Raw genomic sequence first — 23,566 nt, 5'->3', positions numbered from 1 at the left:
CTGTAACTCGACCCATCGCTCGTCTGTACGCGAATTGGGCGCTTGGAAACCTCCGGCAGGTGGTGTCATCTGTATCGTAATTCACGTCGGGGGAGACATCCATTCCGACAAGAACAGGAGCCGACAACGTCACAAGTCTTAGCCGAAGTGAGGAGATACGCATCTACAGGGCAATCTACCGCTTCGAGACGTATTGCCATTTATTCGGTCGAAACAAGGGTGTGCAGTCCTATGGCTTTCGGAGTGATAAGATTCGTAATACTTTCTTCGGAATCTTTAATCCATGGGACGTAGAGGCGTTTGGGTCTATCTAGCTATTCATCAAATCCAAGTACGACAGACTTTTTGATGAGGTGAAGGATAACGCTGCGGATACCAATCCCAAGATTCAATGATCGAAGTTCGGGGCTAACACCTGCCAGGGACAAACTTGAAAGGGCCAAGACTTCGATGAAGTTCATGGGTGACAACGTGCCACCTTTTTCACCACCGCTGGCGTGGGTCCTGTTATGGAATGCACAATACTCCAACGTCTTTGGAGGGTTTGTGCTAGAAGAGTTAAGACGATGGGGCTATGTAATGTGGGATGAGCAGCGGTGAAACGAAATGGGAGGCGGAGCGAAGAGCCTCATTCGCGAACAATGGAAGTCCCACCCTGAAAGTCTTGTTGAGACCATGGAGACTGTTGTGTAATTACTGAGGGTTGAATGGTAACGCCGACCACGGCGACGACATTACAGACGACATGGAGGGATAGTCTCAATTTACTCACTGGATTCCAAGGGTTGATCACTTACCATAGTTGGGGAAAGAGTCATAGATGAATAGACTCCTTCACTTCTCATCCCCAGCGTGGTATTCCGGATAGAGCCCAACTCTGAGGCGTGACAAAGGCAGGAGTGCTATGAACTTACACCTCCACCAATATCTTCGAGACAACACTGATGAATGTGACCTGCTCCACGTTGCAGTGGGGATTGTTCGGCCCAAAGTTGATTGCGTGCCGACTTGATCACATGACGTCAGAAGATAAGATGGGGATGAAGTGCGGGCAGTGTCCGACAACGGGGATCAAGATGCGACTCACTCGGACTTATTGAGAACATAGTCTTTAGTCTGATTTTCGCAGACTCAAAATCAACAAGCTAACACACCTCCGTATTGCAGAAATGGCCGCCTCGACAGAGTCATACCTCATCATAGGCGCTGGCGTTTTTGGCGCCTCCACAGCCCTGCACTTAGTCCGCGCCTATCCCGACGCCAGCATCACCCTCGTCGACCGTAACGCCTATGACGCCCCGATCCGCGTCGCCGCCTCCTGGGACTGGAACAAGGTTGTGCGCGCCGACTATGTTGATATTGAGTACATGCGCCTCTGCCTCGAAGCCAAAAAGTACTGGTCCGAGGACCCGATCTGGAAATCATACTACCACGAAAGCGGCGTCTACTGGGTCTCGCCGAATAACTTTGCAGAACAAATGCAAGAGAACTACAAGAAGCTCGGAGTCGACTCTGGGTTGTTCTCTTTCTCTGTCGAGGAGGCGAAGAAGCAGTATGGCGGCATCTTCAAGGATGCTGATTTCACTGATGTGAAGGAGGTCTTTGTCAATAAGAATAGTGGATGGGGTGAGGCGAAGGAGGCATTGCAGAGAACGATCGAAGAGGCTGTGAAGCTCGGGGTGAAGTACATTGAGGCAGAAGTTGAAAAAATCGAGTTCGATGACGATGGTGCTGCAACCGGTATCAAGACGTCAAAGGGCGAGAGTCTTACCGCCTCACGAGTTATTCTGTCAACAGGCGCTTACACGGCTAAGTTGCTTGCTGATAGCGCACCCGCAAGAAAAGATCTTCAAGCTGGTGACAGGTTCGTAGCAGCAGCTGTTACCGAGGGGTTTACGCCTGTCTCTGGGGAGAATGCAAAGGACTATTACGACGGGCCAGTTGGCATCTCCATGGTGCCGCCATCGAGAGGTATGGAAGAGCTGGCTCCAACTCATCCCCGCTGTGTTTTAACTACTAAAGTTTATCCTAGGCGCAAGCAACGGAAGTGTTCCCCATTCCGAAGACAAGACCTTGAAGTTCTGGGGTCAGATCATCTTCAGAAACACTCAGACTCATGCAAACGGAAGCCAGATATCTGCACCTCCCCCGGCAGTTGACTATGCGCAGCTCGAGGTACCAGATACTCTGAAAGAAGATGTTGACTTTGCTGGAAAGAGCCTGTTTGGGAAAGGAAGCGAAACATTCAAGAACGAGAACTATCGTATCTGTTGGTATGTATAGGAGCTCCTGAAGGACTCGAGTTAAGATGAAAGATGCATTATCTTGCTAATACATGTGTTAGGGAGGCTGTCACGCCCGATGAAGACTTTATCATCTCCCCACACTCTGCAAGCAAGAATCTCTACGTCGCAACCTGCGGATCTTTTCACGGCTGGAAGTTCCTGCCCATCCTGGGTAAGTATGTCGTGCAGATGCTCGACGGATCTCTCGAGGAGACTTTGGTAAAGAAGTGGTCATGGGACCGAACATTCCCATCGCCCACTCACAGGGCCTGGCCTAGAAGAGAATTGAGCGATCTGAAAAAATTGCTTCCAGCGGAAAGGAATGTAGAATTGGTGGCTAGCATATGATGATGAGATAAAGAGGGAGACCTGATCGACAAACTCGTCCATTATTAGTGCTTCAAAGATAAGCGCAATCTATTACTTTGTTCCGCGATCATGCCACCCCTGAAGATGCGGCACATGGCCATCATGAGCAAGTGGACGTTGGTCTTAGAAAGAGCCAATTGGCAAGTCGATGGGACCCGTCCCATCTCCCCACCGTTGTAACTGACGATCGACACGGCTGCATGTAAGTAATGAACTTGCGCGAAAGACTGCTAGACAGTTGTAAGCGTGGCGTCTCGTATCTGCCGCTATGCGCGCTGCTGCGAGACAAAAGCAACCTAACCTGGCCATTGTGACGCAGCGCAGGAAACGGCGTAGAAAGGCGTCGGATCAGGAGACATGTGCTGGTGTCTTGGCGTCCTTCACATATATTTGATAATCACTGCAGCTCGCCTAAGTGCCTAAGCTGAAGATGTCAACTAAGCTTACTGCTTTGATCTCGCATTGGCACCAACTTCGCCCAAGGCGGGAACGTTAAGTTCAATCCACAACTAGTCATGCCTCTTCTCTTCTTCATCATCGTCGGCCAACTTTTGAGTCTCGCACTGGCAGGCACTAAGATGGAATCCTCAAAACTAAAAATAGATGTGCATGCGCACTACGTCCCAGACTTCTATGCGCAAGCGCTCAGAGACGCTGGGCATTTACCTGGGCCCGATGGCATGCCCGGGATTCCCGTCAGTTTTTATCCCTACGAGCACCTGGAAAGGCTCTGCGATATGCTTATACGGGGTGATAGGAATGGACGCCCGAGGCACATCTCAACTTCATGGATGCCCAGGATATCGAGAAATCGTCCTTGTCCATCTCCAGCCCGGGGGTATACCTGTCCGTACCATCAAAGTACGCGACTGAGAAAGCCATCAAACTCGCACGTCAAGTAAACGAATATGCATCAGAATTAAAATTTAAGTATCCCGACAATTTTGGCTTCTTTGCATCCCTTCCCCTCCCAGATGTGAGCGCGTCCGTCGAAGAAATCAAATACTGCTTCACCCAACTCGACCCGAAACCTGACGGCATCGTGCTCATGTCCAACTTTTACGGGATGTACCTCGGCGACCCGGACCTCGATCCAGTGTACAAGGCACTGAACGAGGTGAACGCCACAATCTTTGAGCATCCTACCACACCTTGTACCGAGCACAACCATTTGAGATTCTCAATCGACGGAGAAGACCCCGGTATCGCACCGCCGGAATGGCTTACCCTGAACAGGCCGGTGGCAGGACGGCAAGGGCGAGCGCCGACAATCGACTTCCCCTTTGACACAGCACGCACATTTGCAGACTTATTCTACTCCAAGATTCCGACACGGTTCCCTCGCATCAAGTGGATTATGCCTCATGCCGGCGGCGGTCTTGTTCCTACTCTGGATCGGATTGTCAGTTATAGCACGCCGGATGTCAATCTCACGGAGTCGTTTATGAAAGCTACATTGGCAGAAAACTTTTACTTTGACCTTGCTGGACCTTGGCCGGTTACCTGGGCGATTTCTCCTCTGCTTCGGTGGGTGAGCTATGAGAAGCTGTTGTGGGGGACGGATACGCCTTTCACGCCTTGGGCCATGGCTGAGGCTGGGAGAGTCAAGTTTGATCAAGATATTGAGGAGGCTTTCAACGACACCAGCAAGGTCGAAGCTGTGAGAAGGAGCAATGCTGCGAAACTATTCGGATGAGGCACTGGTTGTTCGGTGTCATCAATCTGTGGGCCTAAAGCCAGGTTATTTCTATCAGAAGCCTTGGTGCTGATGCTGATAGAGTGGAATTATTTTGGTATCATTCACGATACCGATACAGAAAGCCTCTAGCTACGCCCGCATCTATTATCAGTATACTTTCCGACAGAAAGCCTACTCATTGGTGAGCGTATCATCATAGGCCCCTCGCGTTGTCTACAGGCAACATACCTGGAAATATTATCATATCAGCACCAATCGATGAAGCATTCGGTGCAACGGAAGTCGTTGATTGTAGTTATCTTATCCGGACAAAGAGTTGAGACCCCGAGGCTCGACATGCCAAACAAGGCATTTCTTGCCGGACTGGTGGTGTGGGTCTCCACATCGCCGACCAATATAGTACGAACAACGGACACCATCGTCACGTAAAAAATTGGATGAGACGGCGTCTTGTTCTTAGCTCACCGGAGTCGGAATAGGAGGGGTAGATGACGAATGATATAAACCCCCACGAACACAATTCTTCATCACCAACAACACCGTAGAAACTGTGTGCCTTGTAGACGACAACTTTCTAAGTTTCTGTGCCGTAACAACAAAGGAAACGCAAAGAAAGATGGCATCAAAAGCTCCAGAATCGCCCCTCATAGTAGACCTCAAATCCTCCACCACAAATCCCCCAGAATCATTCCCCGAACAGTCCCGCGGCAACGCAACATGGCACACCCTCGTCTCCGCCCCGGGCACAGTAACCGACTCCCTCAGCTCCGGCGTAGCGACCTGCCCGCCCAACGGCAGCCTGGCGCTACACCGCCACAAGCAGGCCGAGATCTACTACGTGCTCTCCGGTAGCGGACAAGTCGAGATCAACGGCGTCCGGCACGCCGTGTCCAAGGACCAGCTAGTGTGGATTCCCGGGGACGCGGAGCACGGTGTGTTTTGCGACGGCGGGGAGACCATGACGTGGCTTTATGTTTTTCCGGAGGGCAGGTTTAGTGATATTGTGTATCGGTTCAAGCATGAGGTTTTGGGGGAGCCTGAGGCTCGCGCGAAGCTTTGATGGGGGGAATTTGGAGTGAGATACATGTTTGTGTGTAAGGAGACACGTCGGGAACATTGAAACTGGATACTTACGAGCGAGGTGACTTGGGAGAACTTCAAGACCTACGGAAGCTTGATCGAAAGATACGTAATATTCAACGAGGGCTGGGACTCTCAATGCTCTGCACGCACGTTCCTCTCATATCGTGCTCTCTGGATATTCACTGCGCAGTAGGAGCAAGAGCCTCAAACTCCTTGACTCCAACACCACCAAACTGTCCATTCCCACCAGAAGCCACCAAAACCGCACGAATACTTTTGGTCGAAACCTGGTTAAAGTTGACAATCGCAGGGTTATCCGTAACAGCAGTAGGATACGCAGACGTCGCCGTGACCGCGATCCACGCACCGCTCCCGTTCAAGTACTCGATCCGCCAGCTCGCAGGAGGCGGCACCCCGATATTCGACCCAGCAGGCTGATCAGCGAAAAGCACCATCCTCGCCCCGTTCAGCGTCACCGCCAAAGGCCACGTCAACACGAGCGTGTTGGTCTGCGGGGAGGCGGCGCCGTCGTAGGAGCACCAGTAGTCTGGCGGAAGGGGGTTCCCGGGGACCCATGCGTCGTTGATCGATTTGATCCAGTACTGAATCGGGGTGCGGTTTACGGAGCTTGCTGTGGCTTTGGTCGCGATGTTGCGGGTTGCTGGCGCGGCGGGCTGAGCGCGACGCGTCTGGATGACTTTGTTGATACGCGGGGGTGACTGGTTGTCGTCCCAGGTCATGGAGTCTAGGGCTATGCTGCGGCGGAAGTGGCCACCTCCTGTGGCATCTCGGGTGTGGTAGACTAGGTACCACTGGCCGTTCAACTCAAATGCACCCGGGTGTGACGTGGTCGAAGAGACGATGTCTAGCATCACGCCCCTGAAGGTCCACGGGCCTAAGGGCGAGGAGGCGGTTCCGTAGGCGATACAGGCATGGTAGGATGTCGGGGTGCATGGCGAATCTGGGCCGGCGTTGTTGGCGGCGTAGAGCATGTAGTACGTTCCCTGACGCTTAAGAAGCCATGGAGCCTCGAAGAAGCCCGTTAAGCTGTTAACTGATATGGCTTGTCCGATGGTTGTGACCATATCTGTCGCGAGTTCGATGCCACGGAGCTGACCGAATGTGCCCCAGTAGAGATAGACCCTCCCGGTATCGTCGAGGAGGACTGTCGGATCGATATTCTGAATGGTGTTCCCTGGCGATGGGACGGACTGCGAGAGGATAGGCCCACTGGGGTGAGCATCTGTGAAAGGACCCCAGGGGTTGGCCGAGACAGCAACCCCGATAGCGAACCGATCAGAGTTCGAAGTCGAGGCCTGCGTGACGGGGGCGTAGAGGTAAAATCTCTTGTCCGGGCCCTGCACGATTTGAGAGGCGTAGGCAGTTCCGGACGCAGCCCACTTGAAGACGGATTCCGGGCGGGCAATATTGGTGCGTAGCTGCCACTGTGCTCCAGAGGGGCGCGGATCGGTGCTGCTGAGCATCTCCCACTCGTTCATTATGAAGGCATTTTGGCTTGCGGGGGCGGTGTCTCGGCCGGTGAGGATGTAGATGGTGTTGTTCACGACCAAGGGGGCTGGGTCTGCTGTGTAGTAGGTTCCATCGGCGATGATGGGGTTTCCGGTGGAAGTGATTGTTGTTTGGGCCTGGACCGCAACGCATAGGCCTTGGAGGAGAGTGACGACGACAGAGGCTAGAGAAGGCATTTTAATGATAGGCTGAGCGAAGCCTGCGGAGGAGCTGTAATTGCCGTAAGTACTGACAAGTAACGTGGGAGAGAGTCGGACCAGCGCCGGATGTCAGCTTATATGGCTTGAGATTTTCTACATTTAAGGACTTGATTTGAGACGTAACTTGCCTGGTTGAAAAAGGCCGATCAATTGCAAGGGTAGAAAGAAGTATCGTCGTTGCGCGTTTGCGGAGACTTGACGGATGTGACACTAGAGGTGCATATCTTTTCGTTCCTCGTATCATAACATGTATATACCGAAAGCCCCGTTCAAGCAAGGTGCACATCGAATATCGACGGAAGGCATATCTCCGGACTCGCAAGCGTTTGGTGGCCTCGAGAGAGCCCGTGTGAAGGAGAGTGAGGGGACGGGAGGATGGAACGGGATGTGGCTAACAACTTAGAATCAAGGAGACAGGCCTAGAACAGGTAAAGGCAGCTAAGCTAGAGCTTTCGTGGAAGTTGAAGGATACGAGGTGCTGCGACTTTGCGGAATAGGCTCTTCATGACATACTCGCATTCTCGATGTGTACAGACGAACGCAAGGGACTCGGAACAGCACCGAACGGTACTGCAAGTACGGACGGGACTCCGGTGGGATCTATCAAGCTTAACTCAAGTGTCCACATCTGCTTCATCTGGAGAAGCTGGAGGGGGGTTGCCGCTACGAAGTGGGAAGGTGACATCAATCTCCTTACCCCCAGTCATATGCTTAAGACAACGTTGACAATTCGCCGAATGAATCGCTAGCCCTGATTGGTGCGCAATTCGATGCACTCTCGATAGCCAAGACTTCGGAACAACCGGGCCACTCAAAGATGTCGATGATGGTCCCATGGAGGTACGGTAAGTCTTCTCGATCCTTTGGTGCCCGCGGGCACTTGCCCAGCTTCTGTGCGTGGAGTGAGCCTCGATGGCTTCGAGCGTTCACTGTTACGATGTTGCATCAGCCTTTGGTCATGATCTGGCAGCAACAATGGCAGCTCGCGCAGCCTAAATCTCTGTTCCGCTAATGACCACCACAGGCATGGTAAATGCTCAAAAAGATCCTTCACTCCCAGTCATGACCAAACACGCTTGCACCACATGCCATGCAGACTATTCCGAAACGCCAGGCTCCCTGTTCAATATATGAACAAATCATGGGAGACCCTTTCCAGTGCTGAGAGCCCACTTCTCCACCAATGCCCACAGTTCGGCGCCGCTCTCGCCAGATCCTCCATCGCTCTGGTCATCGTCGGCCAGAAGGGCCTTGATCTCATCGCGGTCCGGAACAGCGTAGCTCGGTGCCTTTGTCTCACTCTCCTGGATTGCCAGCCTCACCCAGGGATCGAGGTAAGGCCTCGCGGTGGCCGGAATGTCCTGCTTCATTGCCCAGGCCATGGCCTGCACCGCTTGAAGGAGGTACATTGACATTCGGACGACGCGCGCCGAGATACCGCCCATCATGCAGAGGCGGGTGAAGAGGTCATTTGTGGCAGCGTGGCCTTCGTTGAGGTAGGGCATGAGGTGTTGCATGGCCACAAACATGACGCGGGTGATGTACGAGTGCGTACAGTATCTTTGTAGGTATGACTCTGCGAGGGTTGTGTCGGAGATGCAGTGCTGAAGACAGAGGGACTTCACGGTTGTTGAGTGTGGGGTGAAGGGAGTGTCGAAGATGGTTGATGGGCTGAGTGACTGGAGGACAGCATAGGCTAGCTCGTTCTCATGCATCCTGATTGATGTTAGCATGATTCCCTGTTTCATTATCTCGCCAATGACGACCGGAATTGTTAAACTTGCCTCAAGAAGCAAGTTGCAGGAGTGAAGTTGTATTCTATTTGAAAGCGTTTGGGTAACGCTTCCCTGAACTCCTGCAATCTGCAATACCAGTGCTTCTTGCGCCTCAAATCTTCGATGCTTCCCTTGATGGTACTGCCAGACGTGAGGTACGACATGACATCATACTGTAGCCTGGCGAGATTGGATACAACCGTTGCAATTCCAGGGATGATTGGTATCAGGTTTGTAGATTCTAGATAGGGTCGACCGAGAACGTCGACGTTGCCCAGAGGCTCTAGTGTGTCGCGTCCGCAGTTGTCGAAAAGCTTGGGTATTGACGGAGGTGGGATATCTGCGGTTGAATTGTAGAAATACGATACGCGGCTATCGAGGCAAAGTGTCAGTTTGATATTGGGGATCCTGACAGTTGGGTGGTTTCGTTGTGGAAGGGGGGTGCGTACCTCTCCATCAAGAAAATGGCCCACACAGCTTTCGAGATGACGAGCATTTCAATCGCATCGTTGGGATCGTCTTTGTTGAGCTGGGCGAAGCGTCGCTCCGGTTTGAAGCGTTTGTACCTTTCCCAGGCCATGAAGCGGTACATTTTGGCGCTGGCCTCGTCGCCTGCAATACTCGCTGACCAGTCCACGAGGACAAGGGCAAGGATTGTAGGGATTGACGCCCGGCCATGGCTCTTTTCCACCAGCTGCATAACCTCTTCCCGGAATTGCCTCGCCAGATCTTGACCTGTGTAGGTATGAAATTCTTTGACGGTTGCGACGAATGGCTTTCAGAGAAGTGTTAGTCACGATATGCTCTATTGAGATTGTAGGAAGTGCCGAGAAAAATGTGCAGAAGAGGGAGGACTTACAGCACGGACTGCACACATTGCGTTGACCAAGATAGGGGAACACCACTTGGCGCGCTTGATGTTTCCGGACCTCATGTCCTCGAGGAACAAGTCCTGCTCAATGGCGGGAAAGCAACTGGCATTGTCCCAGCTGAAAAAGTCGGTAATTAACTCGGAGACTATACCATCGTCTGCGACTGTGGTCCAGGGTTTTGCCGGCACGCGGAGGAGGCTGTTTTCCATTGCCCTTTCGTTGAGCTTTGCTAGACGCGAATCGCTCACGCGGTCATTGACGGGGAGAGAGGGGAGCAGAATTTCTGCTTGGCGGATGGATTCGAGGACTCTGAGGGGGTCACCAGACAGGCGTATACGGCGAAAAATCTCCTTTGCCTCGTCCTCGGATTTGGTGCAGACCATGCGAAAAAGCTCCCTGTACTGGACATTTTCACTTTCGAGGTCGTTTGCCTTGCGCTTGAGCGCGAGACTCACGGTCTCGCCCTGGTTGGCCTCATAATGGCACTCGACGCCCCTTTTGGAGCAGTGTTGGCATTTTGGGCGATGGCCGTCGCACTGTGGAATCTCTCAGTCTCGGATCATGGTTGCCAACCCCCTCTCTTTCTCTCTTGTGAAGGGAGAGAGGTAAGTTTGCGTCAGTGATTGTTTGACTCACCTTTGCCTTTCTCCGGCGGCAGTTATCGCAAGCAACTGCAATAACCTGTCGTTTGGAAGCGGTCCTGGGCTTCTTGGCATCGGCTGAGGATGAGTCGATGCTCTGACTTCTGGACTGAAGATCGCGACTCGTGTCATTCCCAAACAACGGTTCCTCGCTACTCCCAATTCCTCCGATCGATCCGCGTCCCGAGGCGGATGGCTGATTAGACGGCGTTGTTACCAGTGATGATGAAGTTGATGGGAACGATCCGGAGGGTTGGGCGCCCGGTGCGGGTAGAATAACGCGACGACGCTTTGCTGGGAGCGACATGAGATTCAAGCTTGACCGCTTTGCCTTGTCCTCCCTCCCTTTTTTTCTGCTGTATTTTTCCGCCTTTTGTCTTGTTCGTTTCTTTTCCTGGGTTGATTTATCGGTCTGTTCCGGATGAGACGGTTGGCCGTGGCACTTTTTGATGTTCCAACGACAGTTTGCTGAGGAATTTCACCTCAACCCCCAAAACGCATGGACCAGCTCTTTCCCCTTGTTGCGTTTTCCCTTCACTTTCTCTCTCCTTCCCCGGTGAGAGGGACTGCAATGCAAGTCTGCGCGGGTTGCCAGATTTGTCAGACTCGCTCTTTCCTTGGAGGGTAAAATACCGGTAGACTCGGATAGAAGCAATACGAAATGAAATGCAAGAGAAAAGAAAGAGGGTAAGCAGGAACGACCGAGGGTAAATCGCAAACTCCATGCAGGTGCAGTGCGAGTGCGGCTTCCGCTCTTTCTCTCTCAATTATCCCACCCGGCTGCTTGCTTGCTCAGTTGGGATTTCGGGAAGAGGAAGGAACACACTGGTGACTGGACAGTGAAAGGTCTCGAATCTCGATCGGTGGGCCCAGGTCAGATACCCATCACGTGGGTCCATGTGAGGAGGTGCTCCCATTGGCTGTACGGGTGTTGCCAGCCAATGGGAGGGGTTCGGAGCACGCTCCTGATATTGGGTGGGTTCTGGGTACACCCCTCCACCGATGGCAGCATGGGAAAGTGAAAAAGGGAGAAGGTAAGGTCGATCTGTGATGTGGAAAGCGAAACCGATTTGGTAGGACCTAATAACTGCGACGGAGGCAGGAACAATGGCAGTTGGGAGGGAAAACACGATGGAAAGTGCCAAAAACACCATCACCAAAAAAGGGTCCTGACAAAAAAAAACAGAACCACAAACAACAGCACAATCTGACGGATACGGAGACCAGAGACAAAAAATCACAAAGGAGGGGGAAGAAATGAGACGGAGCAATCAGACCAGCAAAAAGGGCCAACGCACTCCGACAGAATTCACCGTCAATCTGCATCAAATCGGGCATCAAACCCGTCAGCGGCTGTCCCGTGCGGGTTGAACCATGCCATTGACCACCCTCCAAGGCACACCAAGAGACACCAAGGGGCACCAAGGGCCCCAGAGTTTGCGGACGACGCTCCGTACCCTCCGAGCTAAGCTATGCTGCTAGTCTCAAAGGGGAATCACCAGTCAGCGATCTTGAGCATAATGTTGCATAATTCAACCGCCGCTTTGCATTACACCTCAATCTGTCCTTTTATACATCGGCACCTGCCGCCGGCGCTGGACCTGAGACCCCTCTCTTGCGTCAGACGGCTTGGACTAGCCCATATAACACGAGTCATTCAGCTGGACTCGGCGTTGCTGCGACTTGGAATTGCCGTATTGTCCCCTTGACGCGACATTCTTGACCGAGTATACCTAGTCTCTGCTAAGTATCCGTCTTCTTACCGATAGACAAGACGCTGATACACACTGACAAGCTAGAGAAAGCATCCATCTCCCTCGAAGGCTCTCCACACCAAAGGCGAGATATACCGAGACATTCAGACACACCAAAGACGCCCGCTAAGATTACTCATCGACTTCACTCGACGACCGTATTCAACACATCGTAACCACTCTCCGCCAGCCATTCCTTCACCAGACTATCCGTGTACTGGTCAGGCGTGGCCACGTCAAAAAGAAAAGCCAGAGGATCGCCCTGGCCATCGCCATCCGTTGTCTGCCCTTGACCCATCATTCTGTCCGCGTCCGCAGTCCCACCTTGTTGATACGACTGGTGCTGGTTTTGTTGCTGTTGGTCATTTGTGTTCGGTATACCAACGGTAACTCCCGTAGCGGCGGCGGCTGCTGCTGCTGCGTTTGCCGTTGGTCCAGAAATGCTGCCCTCGACCCCGCTGAGTCCACCCCAATGCTGCAAAAGTGAGACATCTTCACACTGGTACCACTCTCTCGCCAAGAGCCGCGCCGCTCGCAAGGCCCTGTCGCTCCACGCGCACCACGCTGTCCGCAAGTCTCGCAGAGCATCAACGCACGTCTGTAAGTGCCGTATCGCCTGCTGCCGGTTGGGGTTCGATGGCCGGGCATCAATTAGGTGGATTACCACGGCCGAGAAGCACAGGTGGACCGCAGCAATGGGGATACGCCGCTGTTCAAAGTATGAGATGTGAACCAATCCTCGGTAGGGGGACAAATCCGTAAACGAGAGGGGAGAAAGCGCTTACCAGCGTGTATTGCTGCTTATAGATGCGCAGCAACCTCGAAATCTCAGCCGCCGAGTGACGGCATGTTGCCATGTGCTGGTTGTCGTATCCATCTCCATCGATGCTGCCGTCATCGGTTGGCGTATTTACGCTGACCGAACGTCTCTTTCGCTTATGAACGAGCGGTCTATGTAAGAGGATTAAGTGTGCATGATATTGAATGCTGCAGTAGAATCATTTGTTAGTCATGACCCATTGCCCTGCTCGCTTGCCTCTCGAGAGAAGTAGGGGAACATCGCAATACTGTCAGAGAAGAACGTACTGAAAAAGACAAACGTGAGGAAGCATCGGGACCTTGGGCGAGGCCGGCAAGCGAAGATAGCTCGGCAGCTCTCTGTAGTGCGTCCGCAACTGCACGTCAGTTTTGCTAACGACGTCTTCAATTTCTCGTGTCGAGAGTTTGCTGTTAGCGGCGTATCTAAAAGAGACAATGCGTTAGAAGAGTTCGCAAATCAGAATGAGCGTGAGGCTAGGGCCAACATACATTATGTCCATTGATTCGCAAGCAATGGTAAACGTCTCTGACACATGACAAGCTGTTGATGAGATGTGTGAATGGACCCCGAGAGACTTTTCGGAGCCCAGCGTGTCTGACGTCGGTAGCCATGGAGTGTACTCTTCGTTGCTGTCTATGCTGGGTTTTGGGCAGGAAATGGTGGACTTTGGCGTGCTACTTGGCCGGCCCAGCCCAGTTGAAAAGAGCCTTGGGATATGTCAGCTAGCTGCTCTATCACAATCTCATGTGAGATGGAACATTCCAAGTGAGAATAGGAAGAAGCGAAAACAAAAGCAGACTGCTCACTTATCGACGACATAACATCCCCACCACGTCACTTTCCGCGCTTCAGCCTCTTCTTCGGTGAGCAGACCGGCAGTGGCCCATTTGGAACAATCGAGATGAAGCCCAAGGTTATGTGCCATCCTCGTTGCGTTTCCTTGTATTCATTAGCAGGTCAACTTCATAAATTTTGAAATGCAACAACACAACATACCAGAGTATAGCCACCCCAAAGCCTCCTTACCATCCGACATGATCCTCAGCGCAAGGAGACACGCAGCCTGCACCGTCGTAATCGTCGGCGCCTCACTCTCATACAAGAGCAGAATCTTGGCGTGCTCGCCAAACGCATCCCCAGCGGTACTAGGATCATCCGGCACGGACCGCAGCTCGGGACGATCAGAATACCGCGCCGCAATAGCAAAGATGGAACACAGCAACAATGGTGAACAATACGTCCCGTCATCCTCGCCGCGGTAGCTCCGCAAAAAGGCGCTCTTGTGAATGACGTAGTTCCACGGGTTCTGCCAGCGCCAGTAGAGCTCGAGGAGGTGGGCTTGCAGTTCGTCCGGGACGGTGACCATCTTACCTAGCTGCGCGGCGGCGAGGAGGCCCTGACGCTGCATCTTGAGGGAGGGCTCACGCGGATCCGTGGCTGAGTCGCGCGGTTGTTCGTGGACGAGGTTGTAGGAGGACTGGGAGCCGAAGTAGTGCAGCTGACCGTCCTCGGTCACGTTGAGGCGGCCGACAAGGCCGGTGAGGTCCGAGAGGGGACCGCCTCCGTCATCGTCGTCGTCGCCGGCGCTGTCGTCTTGCGGGTCGTGGTCCTCGGTAGTCTCGGCGGCGAGGTCGCCGGAGGCCGGCTGGGAGCCTAGGGCGACGACTTGGGCTTCTAGATGTCGGATCCGGGCTTGCAGGGATTCTACGTATTTCTTGCTGGGTGGTCTGGGGACGGTGACACACGGCCGTGGCTGTCAGCGGCAGCAAGCACGAACCGGTCGTGATGAGATCCACATCTTTGTGGGACTCGCGGGGAGACCGGAGAAGGGGGGGGGGGGTTGGAGCTTGGGGCTTGGGGCCTTTGGAAAGGGGAGAGGGGGAGGGGGAGGGAGAGAGAAGGGGGGAGGCCCTTAGTTCACGACTTACCGGCGTTTATTGTCTGCGTGCTGAAACTCACACTCGGTGCCTCTCCTCGTACAAGAGCCACAGATGGGCTGCTGTCCATCGCACTGGCGGGGTTTCTGGTGTCACTACAAGGAAGAATGGCGAAAGGGAAGTGTTGGGAGGTAGGCTATGAACGGGGAAACGACTTACTCGCATGCGTCTCTGCCGGCACGCGAGGCAGGCGATGGAGACCCGCTGTCTCTTTTTGCCTTCGGGCTGCCGTTGGGGAAGAGAGGTCGACATGGCTCAGGTGAGTATCAAAAGCCCGTATAGTCGGTACACGCGGGCATGTTCTGGAGGGGGGAGTACTGTGTATGAGAGCAAGGAAAGCAAATAAGCGCAAATATGGGCCCAGTCGGCTAGATTTTACTCGGCTGACAGAAGAGGCATTTTCCATCCAGCAAGTCAGTGTGGATGTGTGTTTCTGACAGGTCCCGACGATGTGGTAATAGAGACCGCAGTTTCAATATAATTCAACTACCGATGGGATGGATCATGGAGGAGGGGAAGGGAGCCAACGACGCGCTTCAGTTATGAAAAGAAAAGAAAAAAGGGAGAGGGAGAACCCCGCACTTCCCCAATCAACGCACGCTCAGTTATCGAAAAAGCTCCGCCCAATCCACCCGTCTGCTTCTACTAGACCAAACTCTAAAACACAAAGGGGAATGAAGGGGGGGGGGGCTTCAGCTGAGACTCAAAGCTGAGGTAGTAGGAGGGGAATTATTTTGAGAGAGAGAATGAAGATAATTACTAACTAAGCGAAGTCACAACTAATTATATGCCGCTCAACTTCCTCTACTCTCTACTTGACAACAAAAGACACTCATCCGACAAGTTCGCCAACGGATATATCTCTTCCTGGGAATTCTTCATCATCCGTCACTACTAACTAGAAACAGCCTCTGATCTCATCATTGCTTCATCCTCATATCCTCCTCTCAAGGGTCGGCCGCGTAGTGAACGGGACGCGCAGGGTATTTGTTCACCCGCAGACTCAGCTGGTCAGGACGGCAGTAGTGTCCGACAATATCGAGGTTCTGCTTCGCCTTGGCTTTCTCCGCGAGGTCGACATCGGCATACAAGATGCACTCCTCCCCAGGCGGCGGGCGCTTCACCAGCTCCTCGCCAAAGGGGGAGTAAATCATGCTGAAGCCGCCACCCGCGCCGACCGAGTTTGTCGCGTACCCGAACTCGTCGATGCGGCACCGCTTCTTGGACTCCTCGCTGACGACCTGCGTGCAGACCATGACGAAGCACGCACCCTCGAGTGCCACCACCTGCGAGAAGCGCATGCTCATCTCGTCCGTGATGTGGTGAGGCCAGTCGGCTTGTCTGACGCCGTCCTTGTCGGTCGGGTGAGGCCAGAGGACGGGCCAGCTGGAGACGTGCAGGTCGACGTCCTGCTCGTACTCGTAGTAGCGCAGGAGCGTCTGCGTGTGCTCCCAGCAGTTGAGCCCACCGATCTTGACCGAGGGGTGGAGCGTGCTAGGCGCGACGGTCTGCAGGGACTCGCCTTGGCCGTCGCCCCAGTAGGCGCGCTCGACGTGGGTCGGCTTGATCTTACGGCGGTGGTGCACGATGACGCCGTTCTCATCGATGAAGGACTGTTTTGAGGTGTGAGAAAGCGTTCTCATTGAGAGAAAAAGAGAGGTGAGAAGGGAGAGGCAAGTGCCTTACCTGGGCAATGTACAAAGTGTTCTTGAATCTCTCGCTGTATCCGAGAACGACAAACACACCGGCCTCCTTGACGGCGGCGCAGATGCGCTTCATCTCGTCAGAGTCCTTGACGAGCGAGTTGCGGAAGTACTCGTCCATGAAGGCGGCATTATCGGTGGGAGACTTGGCCCAGATGCTCCTTTCGACGGTAAGAAATTAGCCAAACCATTGACGCGGAGAGCGAAACGAAAGGAACCGTCGCGGACGAGAAAAATGGGGAGGATGTGTGTGTCTCAATTCTCACTCACCATGGGTATCCGGGAATGAAGACCTCAGGGAAGCCGACGACATTGGCGCCCTTGCTGGCAGCCTCCTCGATGAGAGCGATGGACTTGGTAACACCGCCCTCGAGGTCGTTCCAGGCAGGCTCGGCTTGGATGGCTGCGATCTTGAGCTTGGGAGCCATTTCTATTATGAGATATCCGGAGTGGATTTTAAGGTAAGAGTGATTGGGTATTAAGGGTTTATGAGGTCAAATGAGAGGCTCTGTTGGATTGCTGGATGATATTCATCTGGACCGACTTCATTCACGGGCAGATTCTCTCTCTTTTGTAGCTCAAAAGCGAGGCTATTCTTTTCCGCCTGCTCCAACGAACATATCTAGATGAGGGGTTCTCCTGTGCCGCATCGCGAGCGGCTCAGCACTATCCTATCCTACACATTTGGAGATCGTCTGTTTACTGCCAAAAAGAACATCACAAACTAACCCGACCCAGCCGCCCTTCTATCTCCTACAAGTTACATATTCCCCAGATTTTCCCAACGGTTAAGCAATACCCTATCCGCATCGTTGGTCCCTCCGTCTGATGTCGTGTCACTTCCCGAGCTGAGCCACTAGCGCGCTATCAATGAAATCCGGGGTAATTCGGTGAGGGAGAGGGGTTGAAGCCTGCAGACAAGAGTAATGCACGCGATCCGCGTGGTGGGGTTAGCTTCACCGGTTGAGCACTATCCTATCTAGTGCATCCATGATTAGCTTGGTATTATCGATTATGCCGTTGGTTGGAATTGGGAGTAATGCGCCCGAACCATCTTTGTAAACATGAAGGTTTCACTTCTCCTCGTCGGATCCCTGAATTGTATGACCTCACTGCCCGTCTGTTCCGTCCCAATTACGTGCACATTATCTGATATCCTCACTAGTGGTGTTCACACCACAACTTCGTTTGAATCGTTTCTAGAATAGCTTGACAAGTGTTTTGGCAACTAATCCGGCAAGATGAGATTGCGGAATATTTAAGCCCGCAATGATTATAGGATGAACGTCATCTATATCCTCCAGACGTAACCCTAGGTCTTCAAAAGAGAACCGCCATATTGTTGACTTGTCCCCCCACACTACTATCTCAACCCTTCACCGAAACACACAGTCGCCGCCATGGAACTCGAATCCGCAATCCCAGAATGGCTCCGCAAAGAGCGCACCGTACCTGCAAGGACACCACCCGGCTTCACGCCCCCCTTCGAGCTATACAGTTCGCGCTTTCCCAAGACCATTAAAGACATAGTCATGGCCATCATCGGCGCCCAGTACGCATCCGCAGACCTCAACGACGGCGGTGCCCTGAAGACGATAGCCTCCTTCACGACCTCCGACCGAGTCGCTCCGGACTCGCGCCCGGCCTTTCACGAAGCCGCTGCTGTGGTAGATAATCGGGGGTTCTATAATGTTGCTGTGTTTGCGTACTGGCCGAGCAAGACCGCGTACGAGGAGTGGTCTACTGAGAGCGGTTTCCGGACGTGGTGGAGTGAGGCGAAGCCCGGGGACCAGCCGCGGCATGGATGGTTCTTGGAGGTGTTTCTTCCGACGGCCGACCGGTTCGAGACTGTGTTCTCGACGGCCGTGCCGGAGGGTGCGGCACATATGAGAGACAGCGTCAGTGGACCCATCAAGGAACACGTCTACTGGGGGAGCATGAGAGATCGCCTGCCCGTATCCCAGACAGACGAACTTCTCGGAGATCCGGAAGAAGAAAGCAAGCAGAAGGCCAACGGATCAACGTCACAAAACGGTGAAACCCATCTGCCGGAGAGGGTCCGCGTACAAGGCAAGAAGAACCTCACCGTCATCCGCTCCGGACAGGACTGGTCCGCAGCGCTCCCCGAAGAGCGGCAAATCTACCTCGATGCGATGCAGCCGCCGCTGACCAGGGGCATGGAATACCTCCGCGACCACGGCGACGAGGTTGGCTGCTTCAGCTGCCGCTTCATGGAGATCGTCGACCCCGTGACGGCCAAGGGCGGGCATGATCGGACTTTCGGGCTGGCGTACTTTGACAACCTCGCCTCGCTGGAGCGCTGGAGTAAAGAGCACAGAACGCACCTGGCCATCTTTGGCGAGTTCGCAAAGTATGCCAAGAGGTTGGGGGATCAGATGTCCTTGGCATTGTTCCATGAGGTTCTGGTTCTGGAGCCTGAGCAGCAGGTCTTCGAGTACATTGGGTGTCATGATAGGACGGGGATGCTGAGTTCTTTGCAATGATTGGTTATAATTAAATGAGTACTTCATTGGACACGTTCTGTTTTCAACGTGGGGGAGTGATGGACGTTTTTTCCTTGGCTAGCACTCGCCTTCTGTCCCTGATTTCCTTGGTCATGAAGGTGGTACGCAGTCAGTCAATGTGTCCAATCGCAAAACTACCTTACATCGTTACCCAAACGCTCCCGCCCGTTTCCAAACTCTCGATATATCAACTGGCTCATAGTGAACCAAAGAACACATTCCTCAACTAAGTATCCTTCACTGGGTCGGCGATAAAGCCATTATCAACCCACGCAGTACCATCAATACCATACACTGTCACCCTACATTCGCCCGAAGTCATGCCATTCATCCTATTCGTATTCGTACAGAAGTAGATAAGCTTAGTCAAGGCCTCGCCCAATCGTGGAAATGTTCCTTGTCTGATATTTGCCCTCTGCGCGGGGCCTATTCGGTGGCCGATGCAGCACTTGCCTTTCTCGTGGTCAAGGCAGTACCGACGCGGCTTCTTCTTTGTCGTGTAGCGTGCCAGAGCAGGCTGAACTTCCCATAGGAGGATCTTGCATACTTCGACCGGTGCGAGATTCGACTCGTCGCACCTGTAAGGTCTTTTGACATCGTCGAAGTCTGCTTGTTCTGGCGAAATGCCTGGCTCGAGCTCTTGTCGGCGTCCTATGTGGGAAACCGCGGTGTCTTTCTCGAGGCTTGCGTCATCTTCGGTGGTTGGCGTGATGTAAATGAATTGGGCTTCAGCGTCGTCGGATTCCTGGTCCCAAATGGTGAATTTGCCCTGCTCTTTGGACCATTCTTCTGTGAGAGCCCAGCGTGAGTCCATTTTCTTTCCTCGACGAGAGTCTCACTTGGCAGCTGTGACGTGAATATTTATCTGGTGTGGCTGATCTACCTCTTGTAAGCTTCTCTTCCTACGGCCACATCTACATTTCTTGCACCGCATACTGGAGAATGAGTCCAATATTGTATGAGAATTTGTATGTACTCACCCTGTATTGATATTCCGTGATGGGTAATGTTGATGTATACGGAACAGATGAATGTGAAATTCGATGGAGAAGGAAAGTGTGGGAAACCCAGTGGTCAGCACCTTGATAGCGAAGTCAGTGCCGTCTTGTCCCAACGCTTCAGGCCGAAGCTTCGATCAAACATTAGCCCACCTTATGTGGCCTACAAGGTTGCGGTTCAACACGACGCCACGTCCCATGTTGACGTATGTCCACTTAGGCAAGTTGCTCAGGCCTACCAAGATGCTTCGGAATTTCTCCTTATTCATATCAGCTACTTAACCGGATTATTCGTGCGCCTGCAATCCATGGAAAGCCATACTTTCCGTGGTGTGTATCCTATCTCTGTATTTGGTATCACATGGCTTTCACCTTCCACAGAAGCACTTCTTCGCAATGTCTCTTTCTTGCCAACGATGTGGATGAATCTCGTTTACAAAAAATAATGGCAATTTCGTCGGTCCTCGTAGATGATAGTACTACTTAATACCTTCACATTCATGTAGCCTAGGCACAGCCTGCATGTAAGTCTACATCAGGATCGTATTCGGGATTCCAAATCCTGACTATCCTAGCTACAGATTCAATCGAGGACTCTGCCAAGTGGCCTTAGAGTGATTTTGCGCTACTTGTCATGAGGTAGTTTGAGAAAAAGGTAATTATATGGACTGGGCTCTGTCACAATATTTGTTTTTACCGTTGACGAGTTATTTGATCTCGTTTGTATCTATCAGCCGCGAAATACTCTTTTGCACAGGAAAGTCGGTTTTAGATGCTAGTAGTAGTTCATTCTACTTCGACGGCTCTTCTTATTGTCTCTATTCATCCTTGCTCTCAAAATGAGACTCTCTGTCGGCAGAATTGAGTGAAGCTACACCCGCTTAAGATGGCTTGTACCCATTTCACTCCCCGAGCAGACATGACCACCGACGATTCACTGTCGTCCACCTGTAAAGAGATAAGGTATCAACAGAAAGTCATTCAGAAAATTTCCTCAGCAATCGGGGGCAGGAAGTTGAAAGCGATGTTGAGCCTCCCTCCGGCTGGCCCCTCCTGAGAACTAGCGCCAGTCTCAGATTGCCCATGTCTTGCATGGCCGCCTACACTCTTGCAGTAGTTCTTGGCATTCATGGTTTCCACGAATTAATTCACGATCAGATATTAACCAGACTCCATTCGCATCCAGACGAGATCTCACATAAGCGGTCTAAGTCTTGTCCGAGTCTAGACTTTGCGTCGCCGGAGGAAGCCGCATCGGCAATCTGACCACGTGCTCGGACTAAACGCCTTTTGCTCTGTTCACTGGTACTGTCTCTGCCTAGGGCCAAGATAGTCGAGGATGAGAAACATTTCGTGAGTACGGACGAATCTTGGACCAAGCGCCATTCCAGATGCCGTGATCCAGGGCTCGACCAAGGAATTGAGGGAAAATGGGTGAGGTTCCCCGCCTCGGAGTCTTGGTAGAAACACAAACACGTTCGATGAGGCGTCAGCCAAGCCACACGAAGGTACACAACGGCCTCGCCGCCAAGTGTAAAAAAGCTGTAGAGAGTAAGGACTTAGCCACCAGTAGGGCACATCTCACCCAGCCGTGCCCAGCCGTGCCCAGGTTGACCTGTCCATCAGAACTAACGCATCCTGTAATTTTACGCCACCGTCCCATCTCTGCCCCGAGCTTGCGGGATATGATTGATAAAGAAAGGCTAATAATACGGGCAATTTACGGACAAAACAGCGATAATAGCGGTACCTTTAGAGGGGTTCACGCAAAGCTAGCGGTATAACGACGCAGAGTTTACCCTGTACTCGGGTCAATGCGTTGATTCTGCCCATCATTTCCGGCGCATCTCTAATACGGCGCCCAGAGAGTGTCCTGCGCGCCAAGCATCATGGAAAACGCGGCATCAAGGGTTCAGAATCTGACGATAAAGCAGTGCTCCCTTACCTTTACTTTTTGCTTAGCATGTCTTGGCTCCGGCGGTTACAACGTTCTACCAGTCATGCATCTCGAGGTTCTCGTCCTTCCCTCCTCGGAGGATTTCTCGAGGCCGGTTACAATGCATACGGGAGGCGGAAATGAACCCCCTTCCCAAAGGTTATACAGGCCGACCAGGAGGATTTCCGCGCTTCGCCCCGCAGTTCGCTGTCGAGTAATAGAGTATAAAGCTTGACGAGGCCCTCACGGTAAATAGGTTACGATCGGAGGTCTATCGCAAATCGCAGCTAGTCTCTCTAGATCCCGCTATCATAATGATCACGACAGTATTCCTTGGCGCGCTGCTCATGGCGTCTGATGTCCTCGCATGTGCGGGACACCAGAACCACTATGCCATGGCAGACAGGAAGCGTGCAGAGATGGCTCCGTTGCCGGCTTCGGACTGGGCCTATGAGGCCTCGTTCAATTGGGGCCGCCTCAATCCAAGTAAGTTAAAGTTGCATTCGTGCCAAATGATCGTCCTTGATGGTCTGGACTGTACAGGTACTGACGCCGGCACTCAGACTACACCTTGTGCCAGACCGGCACGCAGCAATCGCCCATTGCGCTCAGCCTCAACAACGGACTGGCGCTGAACCACATCCTCCGGTTCAACTATCCCAACCACACGGCGGGCAACTTTTACAATTGGGGCTACGGCCCCGCCTTCACCGTTACGCACCCGGAGGGCGTCTACACCGGCAACCCGTCCTTCACCTACGACGACATGAAGCTCTACCTTAAGGGCTGGCACATCCACTCGCCCGCCGACCACTCGGTTAACGGCGACAGGTCTAAGGCGGAGCTGCACCTCGTCCACGTGGATGAGGAGGGCCACGAGAAGGCCGTACTAGCGATCCGGTTGGACCCCGGCAACGCCAACAACACCTTCTTCAACCAGCTGCCGCCCATGATCGGCTTCAACGACGTCGGCGTCCAGCAGGAGATCGAGATTGACCACATGCCGGCGTTGAACAGCGTGCTGCAGTTCAACGAGTTCTGGACCTACCGCGGCAGCTTGACGAGTCCGCCCTGCCATGAGGGCATCCGCTGGTTCGTTGCGCGTCAGGTCATGTTTCTGGGCGTCGACCAGATGAGGGCCATTCTGGGCGCGAGCACATACAGCGCAAGGGCTGAGCAAGAAGTTTGGCAACATCGCATCAACGAGTGAAAGTGCTACGAAATTCACGATGTGAAATCTGTAGAGAGGGGCTTGAGCTTGGCTGCACTGGTGTGTGTGCCGAGGAGCTTGGAGAGCAGGACGCGGGAGTTGTGTGTGTGGCTGAGACCTCCATGTCGGCGCTTCGGCCGGGGGTAACAGCTTGAGAGGCGGTCACGGATGCGCCGGCGAGATATTATGACGCCTTTGATGAGTCGGCCGACCTCTTCTTTATTTTTTA

General features: G+C 53.1%; 9 protein-coding genes across 9 annotated transcripts; 4 read left to right on the top strand and 5 right to left on the bottom strand.

Annotated features, from left to right (window-relative positions):
* Window positions 1–1,169: 1,169 nt before the first annotated feature.
* Window positions 1,170–4,350, top strand: CLUP02_07542 (FAD dependent oxidoreductase; the record flags this gene model as incomplete). The annotated part of the gene is made up of 5 exons (XM_049286536.1): window positions 1,170–1,971; window positions 2,033–2,273; window positions 2,345–2,457; window positions 3,258–3,349; window positions 3,412–4,350. The coding sequence occupies 5 exons, from the start codon at window positions 1,170–1,172 to the stop codon at window positions 4,348–4,350; spliced, it is 2,187 nt and encodes a 728-aa protein (XP_049143679.1).
* A 619-nt stretch (window positions 4,351–4,969) lies between these two features.
* CLUP02_07541 (uncharacterized protein) lies at window positions 4,970–5,413 on the top strand (the record flags this gene model as incomplete). The annotated part of the gene is made up of 1 exon (XM_049286535.1): window positions 4,970–5,413. The coding sequence occupies one exon, from the start codon at window positions 4,970–4,972 to the stop codon at window positions 5,411–5,413; it is 444 nt and encodes a 147-aa protein (XP_049143678.1).
* A 202-nt stretch (window positions 5,414–5,615) lies between these two features.
* CLUP02_07540 (glycosyl hydrolase family 43 protein) lies at window positions 5,616–7,142 on the bottom strand (the record flags this gene model as incomplete). The annotated part of the gene is made up of 1 exon (XM_049286534.1): window positions 5,616–7,142. The coding sequence occupies one exon, from the start codon at window positions 7,140–7,142 to the stop codon at window positions 5,616–5,618; it is 1,527 nt and encodes a 508-aa protein (XP_049143677.1).
* A 1,163-nt stretch (window positions 7,143–8,305) lies between these two features.
* On the bottom strand, window positions 8,306–10,761 carry CLUP02_07539 (uncharacterized protein; the record flags this gene model as incomplete). Its single annotated transcript, XM_049286533.1, has 5 exons — window positions 8,306–8,882; window positions 9,038–9,313; window positions 9,391–9,716; window positions 9,801–10,349; window positions 10,450–10,761. 5 exons carry the CDS (start codon window positions 10,759–10,761, stop codon window positions 8,306–8,308), a joined length of 2,040 nt encoding a protein of 679 aa, XP_049143676.1.
* A 1,592-nt stretch (window positions 10,762–12,353) lies between these two features.
* On the bottom strand, window positions 12,354–15,371 carry CLUP02_07538 (nitrogen assimilation transcription factor nit-4; the record flags this gene model as incomplete). The annotated part of the gene is made up of 9 exons (XM_049286532.1): window positions 12,354–12,917; window positions 12,994–13,195; window positions 13,295–13,450; window positions 13,517–13,735; window positions 13,835–13,967; window positions 14,025–14,781; window positions 14,988–15,060; window positions 15,125–15,219; window positions 15,345–15,371. The coding sequence occupies 9 exons, from the start codon at window positions 15,369–15,371 to the stop codon at window positions 12,354–12,356; spliced, it is 2,226 nt and encodes a 741-aa protein (XP_049143675.1).
* Window positions 15,372–15,912: 541 nt separating this feature from the next.
* On the bottom strand, window positions 15,913–17,096 carry CLUP02_07537 (aliphatic nitrilase; the record flags this gene model as incomplete). The annotated part of the gene is made up of 3 exons (XM_049286531.1): window positions 15,913–16,578; window positions 16,652–16,829; window positions 16,939–17,096. 3 exons carry the CDS (start codon window positions 17,094–17,096, stop codon window positions 15,913–15,915), a joined length of 1,002 nt encoding a protein of 333 aa, XP_049143674.1.
* Window positions 17,097–18,068: 972 nt separating this feature from the next.
* CLUP02_07536 (phenylacetaldoxime dehydratase) lies at window positions 18,069–19,172 on the top strand (the record flags this gene model as incomplete). The annotated part of the gene is made up of 1 exon (XM_049286530.1): window positions 18,069–19,172. One exon carries the CDS (start codon window positions 18,069–18,071, stop codon window positions 19,170–19,172), a length of 1,104 nt encoding a protein of 367 aa, XP_049143673.1.
* A 247-nt stretch (window positions 19,173–19,419) lies between these two features.
* CLUP02_07535 (uncharacterized protein) lies at window positions 19,420–20,007 on the bottom strand (the record flags this gene model as incomplete). Its single annotated transcript, XM_049286529.1, has 1 exon — window positions 19,420–20,007. The coding sequence occupies one exon, from the start codon at window positions 20,005–20,007 to the stop codon at window positions 19,420–19,422; it is 588 nt and encodes a 195-aa protein (XP_049143672.1).
* Window positions 20,008–22,441: 2,434 nt separating this feature from the next.
* Window positions 22,442–23,337, top strand: CLUP02_07534 (carbonic anhydrase; the record flags this gene model as incomplete). The annotated part of the gene is made up of 2 exons (XM_049286528.1): window positions 22,442–22,613; window positions 22,691–23,337. 2 exons carry the CDS (start codon window positions 22,442–22,444, stop codon window positions 23,335–23,337), a joined length of 819 nt encoding a protein of 272 aa, XP_049143671.1.
* Window positions 23,338–23,566: the final 229 nt, after the last annotated feature.

Source organism: Colletotrichum lupini, chromosome 4 (assembly GCF_023278565.1).
Source record: "Colletotrichum lupini chromosome 4, complete sequence".
NCBI classification, from domain to species: domain Eukaryota; kingdom Fungi; phylum Ascomycota; class Sordariomycetes; order Glomerellales; family Glomerellaceae; genus Colletotrichum; species Colletotrichum lupini.
This window is presented reverse-complemented; position numbering and strand designations above follow the sequence as displayed.